Source organism: Rhinoderma darwinii, chromosome 7 (assembly GCF_050947455.1).
Source record: "Rhinoderma darwinii isolate aRhiDar2 chromosome 7, aRhiDar2.hap1, whole genome shotgun sequence".
Lineage (NCBI taxonomy): Eukaryota > Metazoa > Chordata > Amphibia > Anura > Rhinodermatidae > Rhinoderma > Rhinoderma darwinii.
The window spans coordinates 71,660,506-71,672,577 of NC_134693.1; the positions used below are offsets into that span (position 1 = coordinate 71,660,506).

Here is a 12,072-nt window from a genome sequence, read left to right on the forward strand (position 1 = left end):
TTCATTATTTTTACAAAGAACACAGCATGCGGCGTATACAAAAACTACTCACCATAAAATCTTTCTTTTCCAGTTTATCGGAGGACAAAGACACCATCGGTATATGCTACTGCCACTAGAAACCTTGACACTAAGTCTTGTGTGTTAACTCCTCCTAAAGGATACACCCCCAGCTAGACACACTAAGCCAAACAAACCAAGTGCGTGAACAGTAGGAAAAACAAAAATAGGGATCTGATCCGATCTGCGGAAAGATGATGCAAGACAGGTATACCCAAAGGCATGGATGATATTCAGGTTGTGGAGAGGATATTCTCTAGGATGAAAAGGAGATCGGAAAAAAAAAGGAAGGCAGGACTAGGTCCTCATTGAGGTGTTAAGAGGAGTCCACGTTGGGCAAAAAAAGAGGGAACTGTACGTAGCATCACCTCATCCTGATGAAGAACCAGAAAAGTGGAACAAAACAAAAACAGGGTTGCCTGTTTGGACACCCTCCGGATAGAAGTAACTTCCAGGACAAATTATATAGAACAGAAATCTTTTGCAGGGGTTCAAATGAAGAAGATTTTGGAGCACCCAAGACCAGGTTCAAGTCCCAACGCCTGGAAACCAGAAAGGAGGTGCAGCACCCTGTAAGAAGGTCAGGACTACTCGAAATGTTTGAGGAAGAGCGAACGCTGGGAGAGCAGATCCTGCCTAAGGGGTAGCTGCCAGGGAGCGCCACCATCTTCACGTACCAAGAGCATCTAGGCCAATCCGGCGCCACGATGGAAGGTCGAAGTCCCCTCACCCTTGATCCGCTTGAGGAATATGGGAAGGAAAGGAAAAAGGTAGAAAGAGAGATCAGGTTGAACTGATCCACAGGGCCACCACATAAGACTCAGCTTCCCATGCCGGTGATATGAAATAGAGAAACTCGTGCTTGAACCTGAACGCCATCAAGTCAATGTCCTTAATGCATTCATCACCTAGAGCAAATACGGTCGAAAACCTCTTTATGGGATAGCCACTCTCCTGGGTTGACGCATTTGCGGCTAAGAAACTATGCAACACAGTTGTCGGCCCCTGTAATATGTACTGCTAAGAGAGCAGGAACGTGGCGTCCTGCCATTCCAGGCTGTTGGAGGCTTCCACCATTGCTGCCACACTGCAGGTGCCTCTTTGGTGATTCAGATAGGCTACTGCCAGGACCTCGTCCCTCTGAATACGGTCTGAATGGCCATACAGAACAACCATCCCATGCTGCAGACACAGGAAAAATGCCCATAACTCCAGAAGTTTGATAGGGAGGATTCCTGCTTAGACCACAAGCCCTGAGATTTCAGAAGGTTTTTCCTCCCACAGCCTTGGAGTCTCACATCAGTGGAAAGGACCAGCCAAGTGAAATGGAAGGAAGGAGCAACCTAGGGAAATGTCCGGGCTGAGGAGCCACCAAAGAAACCGATGAAGCACCAAGGGAGGGAGAATCTTCCAGTTCTAGAAGTCCGAGAGTAGGATGGGAATACAATTGGGCAAACTGAATGGCCACCATGGTGCCTAGTACTCACATACAGTAGCAGAGAAAAGTTAGAGAACCCCTCCACATAGTCTGGAACCCGGAGTATGGACAGTTTATTCCGATAAAGAAACACCCTTGCTGAAAAGATATCGATAGACATACCAGGAAAGGTAATCCTTTGGGAACAAAAAGGACGGGGAACGGTTGATGATCCACCTAAAACAAGTCGAGGTATCCAGACTAGACTGTCACAAACTAGTAATGGTGGGGAGGCACTGTGAAGCATAGGGAACGCAAATGAGATGGGCAGATTGGGATGTGTAGTTAAGCATCCTTTATGGTCGACCGAAGAAAAATTCACCTTGCTCCATGGATGTGATCACCGAGCGTAGGGACGCTATACGGTAGCAACGGACTGGCACATAAGCATTTAAAACGTTTGAAGTCCGGAATTGGGCACGCAAATCCTTCAGTCTTTGGCATGACAAAGATGGGAGTTAAAACCCCTCAATATATCTTTGGTCCAGAGGGACAATCACCATTTTAGTAGCTGAAAAGGGAAACAAAAATAGTCTTCGCATTGGGTGGAAATCAGGGAGGAGTAGACTGAAAAAGATGATCGGTGGAAAACTCTGTTTTGACCCAGTGGATACTATCACCTGCACCCAGACGTCCAAAATGTGGGTGCTGGAGACATCTTGGAATAGAAGTTTGCCCTCCAGCCTCAAGTCGGGGGCTACCCTTCAGGCTGAGCTAGTTTCCTCCATCCCTTGTTTGCAATCCTGTGGACAAGGGCACCAGGAAGGTCGGGGATTGATCTTTGCATCTTGCCGAGAAGGGTCATGTGAGGATTGTGGGCCGACAAACCTACGAGAAGGCCGTAATGGAGATCCTGACTAGCCAGAAGTGACAGGACAACGGGATTTGGTCTGAGGCAAGTGAGAGCTTATACCACCCGTAGCCTCTGAGATAATCTTATTAAAATAGGTCCCAAAAAGACAGGTCCCTGATAAGGGGAGGACACTCAAGGATCGTTCGGATGCCTGTCGGCAAAACAGCCCTTTATCCAAGCACTGCATCAACGGAATTTTGCCGCAAATTTTTCCTCCAAATTTTACAGTAGGCAGTATGCATTAGTGTTCTCCAGAAATCTGCCAAACTAAGACTCGTCCATCAGACTGCCACATAGTGAAATGTAATTGATCACTCCAGAGAACATGTTTCCACTGCTCCAGAGTCCAACTGCGGCATGCTTTACACCAATCAAGCTGACACTTGGCATGGTGATCCTAGGCTTGTGTGCAACTGCTCAACCCTGGAATCCCATTTAATGAAACTCCCATGCACAGTTCTTGTGCGGATGTCACTTTCAGAGGAAGTTTGGGACTCTGTAGTGAGTCGTGCAACAGAGGATAGGTGATTTTTACATGAGTCAGCCCTCGACATTGCTCAGAGTTTGCATGGTCTACTGTTTTGTGGCAGAACGGTTACTATTACTAAACGCTTGAACCTTACAATAATGGCACTTACAGATGACCCGGGCAGATCATAAATGTCACAAACCAACTTCGACAAAGGTGGCACACTCTAAAAGTGGCAAGTTTTAAGTCACTGAGCGCATTACTGAGACCCATACTACTACCAAAAATAAAACAAACAAAAATATGGCATGTAAAAAAAATGTAGAAAGGGGACTAACTCATAGTACAATACATAATCACCTATAAAGAGAATTTCCGAGTATTTTTCCGTATAAAAAATATATTTTTATTATAGTTCAATTAAAATAAATATATATATATAAAATATTTTTTTACATGGGAAAATGCTCGGAAATTCTCTTTATAGGTGATACTACCAATATTTGTCCATGAAGATTGCATGGCTGTGTACCTAATTTTATTAACTCATTTGCAATGGATGTGGTGGAAACAACTGAACTCTATAATTAGGACTGGTGCCCAAAATACTTTTGACAATAGTGTGTATATCTGACTTGCATGAACATATTTCTTTCCTGGAGAGGAGCTCATACTATAATAAAGTAGTGCATGCTATTATAAAGAATGCAATGCACTCCAGAAAATAAATATTGCACTAAGAGGAGAAGTAATGCAGGGCAGTGGTCTGGCTATGTTGTGTAGGGAGACTTGAGGAGACAGCACTGTGCTAACCCATATGGTCCCACTGACCTCCTCTGCTTGGCTGGCAGTCATGTGGAGGCAGGTTGAATGGCAGCCCACTAATCAGAAGTACCCATGAGACATTTAGGCATGGAGGAGCAAATGGGTCAGAGAGCAACTTTTGAATAAATGCACATGTAAGTGCTGTAAATTTGCATATTATGCTTACTTGGCCATTTTTAAGAGTGCTGTCATGAGATGACCCCTTTAAGAATTTTCGAAAAGTGCTGGGATTTTATTTTTTTGTATTTTCTGTGTTTTTTGTTCCTTTAAACGTTTGTGCTTTATTGTAAATTTATGCAGCATTTAACTTTGGCTTACGTTAAGCTAAAAAAAAAAAAAAAAATACCCTATACTAGTGTATACAGACTGCGGTCATGCTACTATACAATGTCAGAGCAGCAGTGATTTACATATATACTGCTGGCCTTATACAAAATGCTAAAACAGTACTGGGGCAACAGTCTTTGCATAATACACTATATGGCCAAAAGTATGTAGCCACACCTCCTAATTATTCAGTTTAAGTGTCAGCCATCAATATTGCAAATCATTGCATAAAATGAAGCACACAGCCAGGAACTCTCCATAGACATACACTACCGGTCAAAAGTTTTAGAACACCCCAATTTTTTCAGATATTTTTACATTAACACAGTTCTAGTACAGCAAATAACGTGAAATGGTTCAAAAGTAAGTTAAAACCATAAAAATATATATATATTTTTTTTTACCTCAAACAAGTCTGAATTTCTGATTTTAACCAAATGGCTATGTGTATATTATCCCATATTTTGAGACTTATATTTTTAAAAGTTTATTTATTAAAAAATATGTATTTGTGTATTTTTGTTACAATTTTTGTTTTTAACTTTATTTTTTTTAAGCCCCATAGAGGGATTTTTCATTTTGATTATTATTTTTGAACTTTAATGTACTGGCATATATCATATGCTAGTACATTAGCCTGTGTACTGATTGTACACAGGCAGTTGTTCGGGCATACCTCAGCATGCCCTAGCAGGAAATATGGTCAGACAGCCTTGTCTGCCCATACCAGGTATAGACATCGATCGCGTCACAGGGATTTCCTGTGATGCGATTAATGGAGAGTCCCCCTTCTCACTATTGCTTTGAATGCCGCGATCAGCTTTGATCGCAGCATTCAAGGGGTTAACGGCGGAGAGAGGAGTATTCTCTTCTCACCGCCGCTAGAGCGGGTCTGCAACTGTGTATTATAGCCGTTGCCCCACTCGTCATGTCGCGCGGACACTGGCTGTCACGCAGGACAAGAATACTCTTCCTAATGCGCCAGGTACACGCTGCTCAGGATGAATATTCTCGTCCTGTGTCGGAAACCAGTTAATGCAGCAAAAAATAAACAAGTTCCCATTTCAACTGTGAAGAGAAGACTTCTATCTGCAGGTTTGACAGATCGAGTACCAGTAAGAAAACCACTGCTAATATTGAAAAAAATAAAAATAAATACTTGCCTGGACCAAGCAGCACCTCCAGTGGACTATTGAAGAGTGGAAGAAGGTCTTAAAGAGGCTCTGTCACCAGATTTTGCAACCCCTATCTGCTATTGCAGTAGATAGGCGCTGCAATGTAGATTACAGTAACATTTTTATTTTTTAAAAACGAGCATTTTTGGCCAAGTTATGGCCATTTTTGTATTTATGCAAATGAGGCTTGCAAAAGTACAACTGGGTGTGTTGAAAAGTAAAAGTACAACTGGGCGTGTATTATGTGCGTACATCTGGGCGTGTTTACTACTTTTACTAGCTGGGCGTTCTGACGAGAAGTATCAGCCACTTCTCTTCAGAACGCCCAGCTTCTGGCAGTGCAGATCTGTGACGTCACTCACAGGTCCTGCATCGTGTCGGCCACATCGTCACCAGAGGCTACAGTTGATTCTGCAGCAGCATCAGCGTTTGCAGGTAAGTAGCTACATCGATTTACCTGCAAACGCCGATGCTGCTGCAGAATCAACTGTAGCCTCTGGTGTCGATGTGTCCTCGCTCGTCTGACACGATGCAGGACCTGGGGAAGTGACGTCACAGCGTGATCTCTCGAGAACACGCTGTGTCTGCACTGCCAGAAGCTGGGAGTTCTGAAGAGAAGTGGATGATACTTCTATACACCACGCCCAGCTAGTAAAAGTAGTAAACACGCCCCGATGTACGCACATAATACACGCCCAGTTGTACTTTTACTTTTCAACACGCCCAGTTGTACTTTTGCAAGCCTCATTTGCATAAATACAAAAATGGTCATAACTTGGCCAAAAATGCTTGTTTTTTGAAAAATAAAAACGTTACTGTAATCTACATTGCAGCGCCGATCACATGCAATAGCAGATAGGGGTTGCAAAATCTGGTGACAGAGCCTCTTTAAATTTTGATTTATCGGTCCATGACATCTTTGGTACATCATGCAGGGTTTTTATACATCGTTGAGTATGTGAAAGGATGCTTCCTCAGTGTGATACCAACTGTCAAACATGGAGGAGGAAGCGTGATGGTCTAGGGCTCTTTTGATGGTTCCAGTGTTGGCAACTTGCACAGGGTTACTGGCATACTGGACAAAAAGGGCTACCTTGGCCATTTGATGCACCATGCAATACCCTCTGGTGTACGCCTACTTGGTCACGGGTTCATATTACAGCAAGACAATGACCCAAAACATACTTCTAAGTTATGTCAGACCAACCTAAGACAACCAGAAGAAGCCGGTAGGCTTCAAAGAATAGAATGGCCTGCACAGTCTCCAGAATTAAACCCCATTGAGCTTGTTTTGGATGAACTGGACAGAAGGGTGAAAGCAAAAGCCACCTACAAGTGCAGCACATTTGTGGGAACTTCTGCAACAATGTTGGGAAGACATTTCTGAACAATATCTGAATGCAATTGTAGAACGAATGCCTCGATTGTGTAAAGCGGTTATATCAGCTAGAGGTGGCTACTTTGAAGAGTCAAACATCTAGATTTAATTTGTTGAAACAAAAATTCATTATTTTCAGTCCTCTTAAAGAGGCTCTGTCACCAGATTTTGCAACCCCTATCTCCTATTGCAGCAGATCGGCGCTGCAATGGAGATAAGAGTAACGTTTTGTTTTTTTTTAAAACGAGCATTTTTGGCCAAGTTATGACCATTTTTATATTTATGCAAATGAGGCTTTCTAAAGTACAACTGGGCGTGTTTAACGTTATGTCCAAGTGGGCGTGTATTGTGTTTGTAACATCTGGGCGTTTTTACTTCTTTTACTAGCTGGGCGTTGTGAATAGAAGTGTATGATGCTGACGAATCAGCATCATCCACTTCTATTCACAACGCCCAGCTTCTGGCAGTGCAGACACAGCCGTGTTCTCGAGAGATCACGCTGTGACGTCACTCACTTCCTGCCCCAGGTCCTGCATCGTGTCGGACGAGTGAGGACACATCGGCACCAGAGGCTACATTTGATTCTGCAGCAGCATCGGCGTTTGCAGGTAAGTCGATGTAGCTACTTACCTGCAAACGCATTAAGAAACTCATTAGCATAAAGCTAAAAATCGCTCATAAAGTGGTTTAAAATAGATCGTTTTTCTAAAAAGCATTACTGTCACCTACATTACAGCGCCAATCTCCTTATGTAGGATGGGGCACTTATAACGTGGTGATAGAGCCTCTTTAATGAACAATTAAAATAAATGCCCCCATCGCTGCCCTCCACACAGTAAATGACCCCATCGCTGCCATCCACACAGTAAACGCCCCCATAGCAGCCCTCCACACAGTAAACGCCCCCATAGCTGCCTTTACACAGCAAATGCCCCATAGCTGTATAATGCCCCTATAGCTGCCTCAACACAGTATAACGCTCCCATAGCTGCCCCCTCACAGTATAATGCCCCATACCTAACATTGGATTCAACTAAAGATGCAGATACAGTTTAAAACCGGGAAAAAAAAAATAAAAAAACCTAAAATGTGCAATGTGTGATTAATTGTGCAGAATTTTGGTTTCTTTTTTTCCCCCATTAATCGCCCAGCTTTACCCCACACACCGTATAATGCCCACCCATAGCTGCCCCCACACAGTATAATGCCCCATAGCTGCCTCCACACAGCCCCAAAAGTGCCTAATACAAATAGTAAAATACATACTCACCTAACTCCGTTCCAAAGACTAGTAGAGGTAATCCCCCTGCTCCTCCGGCCTATGTGGCTTGGCGCAGACATGCGTGGCGATGTCACTGCTTCCTGCCGGTCTGCATCAACCCGTGAGCGACCGGCGATTCATAGGTCCCTGCTCTACCATTCACTAACGGCCCCCTGCTCTACCATTGGATTCAACTGTATCAGCGTCCTGAGAACGCAGATACAGTTGAAACTGGGGGGGGGGGAATGAAAAAATCAATATGCACAAGATAACGATTATCTGCGCTGAATTGCAGGTGTTTTTTCCCCAAATAATTGCCCAGCCCTATTGTAAGCTCTTCCGAGCAGGGTTCTCACTCTCCTAGTTTGAAGTAGTTTGTCACTTTGTTCCTGTACCTGTACCTGTGCCCTCTGAATTGTAAAGTGCTCTGGAATACGTTGGTGCTAAATAAAGATGATCATCGTGACACGTCCAGGAGAAACAGCTTGGCCACAAAGCGATAGACACCAGAGACTCAGAGCGAGGCCACCAATTGCTGCATCACAGACTACAGAGTCCCAGACTGTCTCTGCAAGTGACATCAGTACCAGACCTGTGCATTGGGAGCTTCATGAAGTGGGTTTTCAACGGTCGAACACCTGCACACAAGCATAAGATCACCACGGACAATGCAAGCATTGGATGGAGTGGTGTAACGCACTTGCCGCCACTGGACTTTGAAAAAGTGGAAACATGTTCTCTAGTGATGATTCCCGTTTCACTATCTGGCAGACTGATGGAGTATTGGTTTGGTGGATTCCAGGCAAATGCTACCTACCGGAATGCAAAATTTGGTGGAGGGATAATGGTCTGAGGCTGTTTTTAAGGGTTTGGGCTAGGCCCCTTCTGTGAAGGGTAAAGTTAATGCTACAGTATATACTTTAGACAATTGTAGACTTCCAATTTTGTGGAAGGCCCTTCTCTGTTCCAGCATGATTGCGCCCGTATAAAGCAAGGTCCATAAAAACATGGTTGGGAGAGTTTGATGTGGTTGAACTCAAGTGGCCTGCCGAGAGCCCTGATCTGAACTCCTTCAGGAAGAACCAGAACAGAGATTGCAAGCCAGGCCCTCTCGGCCAAGCCGAAACAAATACTTCAGCACATGCATTTTTTTATTCTCCATCGCTTATACATGCTTATAAACACCAACATATTCCTCATCGCTGCAGAGAGAGAATCACCATTTACATATTAGTACCTGTCCTCAAAAAGGAACTCGCAATCTAATCCCTGTTTTAAACAAAGACTAAGGCCAATTTTATAGGATGCCAACTAACCTATCAGTACGTTTTTTTTCTGGAGTGTGGTAGGAAACCCACACAAACACAGGGATTCCATGCAGATGTTGCCTTTGGTTGGATTTAAATCAAGGACCCCAGATCGGCAAGTCAATAGTGCTAACTACTGAACTGCTGAGCATCACAGCAGTAGACTTAAAGGACCAGTGTCACCGAAAAAATTTTTTTTACATCAGTTTGATTTTAGTTTTCATTAAAAACTTTTATATTTGTGTGTTTGTGTTTTACTTTTTTTTAACTTTTTCTTCCCTATGGGGGCTGCCATTTTTTTTTCCATTTCTGTATGTGTCGATTAACGACACATACAGACATGGAATACGGCACATACAGTTCTATAGTGAATGCGAACGGGGCCCGTTCCATCCACTATGCTGTACGCATGCGACGCTCCCACACAGTCCAAGTTGAACTGTGCGCCGTCCGGCGCCATTTTCCAGTGGACCGGAAGTCGCGGCCGGACAGTAAGATTACTACTTCCGGTCGCGGTTTCCGGACTTGTGCACTTGGAGCAGCGGCAGCAGACGGACCGGAGGGAGCGGCGGCGGCAGGAGCAGGTAAGTTATTTCTATGTATGTTCGTGTTTTAGTGTGTGTTTACTACTGTATGTAAACCTTCTACACTGTGTGTTAGCTCAAAAAATGGCGACACACAGTGTAGGAGGTTAGACCGTTCAATCCCCTCGTTTCTCCCGGCACTAGCCAGGATAAAAGGAGGGGGGATTCTGAGAGCTCACTAGAGGTTTTTTCCCAATTTTGCAGCATAAAGCAATGTGGTTGCTTTACCACATGCGATGCTGCAATTTTGGGAATTGCTCCATCTAGTGACCAGCACTGGGAAATATTATAAATTAGAATCTAATTTATAATATTTCCTGACTCGTGAAAAAAACAAAAAAAATTAGAACAATGTTTAATCACCTATACATTAACTGTTTAACTAAAAAAAAAACATTTTTTTCTAGCAACACATTCCCTTTAAAGGGAAGGTGTCATGTTTTTATTTTTTTATTATATTGCTTTTAATAGAATATAAACTTTTAATAAATTTTATTTATTTGTGTTGTCACTTTCTACTTTTTACTGTCTACATACTTTTACTTCTCTATGGGGGCTGCCGACACATACAGAGATGGAATACGGCACATACAACCCCATAGAGAATGCGAACGGGAGCCATTCCATTCTCAGAAGCGTGCTCAGTCACAGACCAAAACTAAGCTCGTTCGTAGAGCGAAATCCGGCACCATTTTCATGTGGAATGGAAGCCGCTGCCGGACAGTAAGAGGACGACTTCCGGCCGCGGCTTCTGGCCATATGTTCAACGAAGCGAAGGCGCAAGGAAGAGGAGTGTAGGCGGCAAGAACTTTGTTAGACCAGCAGAGAAGGCGGTAGGAGCAGGTAATTTATGTACATGTATGTGATACGGTCTGCTGAGAACCTCCTACCACTGTGCAGTCGCTCAGAAAATGGCGGCACACAGTGTAGGAGGTTTGAAGACATTCAAACCCCTCCCTCTCCTGGCACTAGCCAGAAGAAGGGAGGGGGTATTGTGTGAGGACACTAGAGGAGAGTGTGTTCACCCCAAATTTGCAGGATTAATCAATGAAGTTGCTTTACCACAGTGACCATGCTGCAATTTTGGGAACTGCTCCTTCTAGTGGCCAGCACATGGAAATGTTATAAGTTAAAATCTAATTTATAATATTTCCTGACTTGTGAAAAAATTAAAACAATGGGTAATCACTTTTATACAAATTGTTTAACTGCAAAAAGAATAAAAAAAATTCTAGCGACACATTCCCTTTAAACTATACTTTGCAACACTCCTGACATCATTCTGATTAGATCAGTAGGATGAATTCTTGGTTGTGAGGAACAGGCCAAAAATACTAGGATATTGAAAACATCCAAAATTAGTATATATTGGATTTCTATCATTACAGCTCGCTTGCATACTAATCATCTGTAACTTTTTCTCTGGTCTTAAAATATTTTTAATTTTTTATAAAATCTCAAAATACCGAATTTTTAGATTTTGGAAAGAAAAAAAAAACTAGGAAGACAACAATTTTAAAATACTTACCATATTTGGCATGCCAGGTCCAGATTTTTTGTCCATAGAAAATTGGGTCAGGCTGTTTTGTAAAGCCGATTTGTTCTGCATTTGGGAACCAAGCCCTGTAGTTCCCAGCGGGGGACCAGTATTCTGACCATAAGATGTCCCATAGGGATTAGGGTTGTTCATTATCCCAAGCTAGAAAAAAAAAAAGTTGACTGTAATACTGAAAAGTGTAATAGTTACATGGTGACTGAAAACGGACGTGTCTTTGCCAGTGAATAATTGCCAATTAGTTTATGGTATACACACCATTTTAATCAAGTGACTTATTTTGCAAAACTAAGTGTCTTTAGCCTCAGTTCATATCTGCGTCTTTATTTTCATTTCTCCGTTCAGTCATCGGAACAGAAAAAGGAAAACAGCATAGACCGCTTTCCCACATTGCATAGTTTTTTCCGGCATTCAATACAATCTTTGACGGCGGTTCCAACCCAGATGTGAATGAAGCCTTATTCGAGAAGAATAGAATTTTAATTCCATTTTACATGGTCTTAAAAGCAGATTGGAAATGCACGCTACAAAATAAATTCAATACTCTGCTGATCTTAGAATCAGTACGAAAAATACAACTGGGATTCTCTCACTTCATAGTAAAAACGTAGGTGACAGCGGGTGAAGTGCGCTCTAGTTTTAAGAGACCCAATATTGGGACCCACACCTTTATTATAATTGAAACCAGTATCCCAGTATCAACGAGGACCTATCCCCGCACATAGGGAACCTGTTTTATTAGAAACATAATTAGGCCTTTAAATAAATAAAATTATATATATATATATATTATTTTTTTTT

At 42.8% G+C, this 12,072-nt stretch overlaps 1 protein-coding gene across 5 annotated transcripts in view; it reads right to left on the reverse strand.

Annotated features, from left to right (window-relative positions):
* EP300 (EP300 lysine acetyltransferase) overlaps positions 1-12,072 on the reverse strand; it is a 136,075-nt gene that overhangs the window by 106,776 nt on the left and 17,227 nt on the right. For all 5 annotated transcript variants that reach the window (XM_075833531.1, XM_075833530.1, XM_075833528.1 and 2 more), the window contains exon 3: positions 11,245-11,415. In XM_075833531.1, the coding sequence (XP_075689646.1) occupies positions 11,245-11,415 (171 nt within the window). The remainder of the gene's footprint in view (positions 1-11,244; positions 11,416-12,072) is intronic.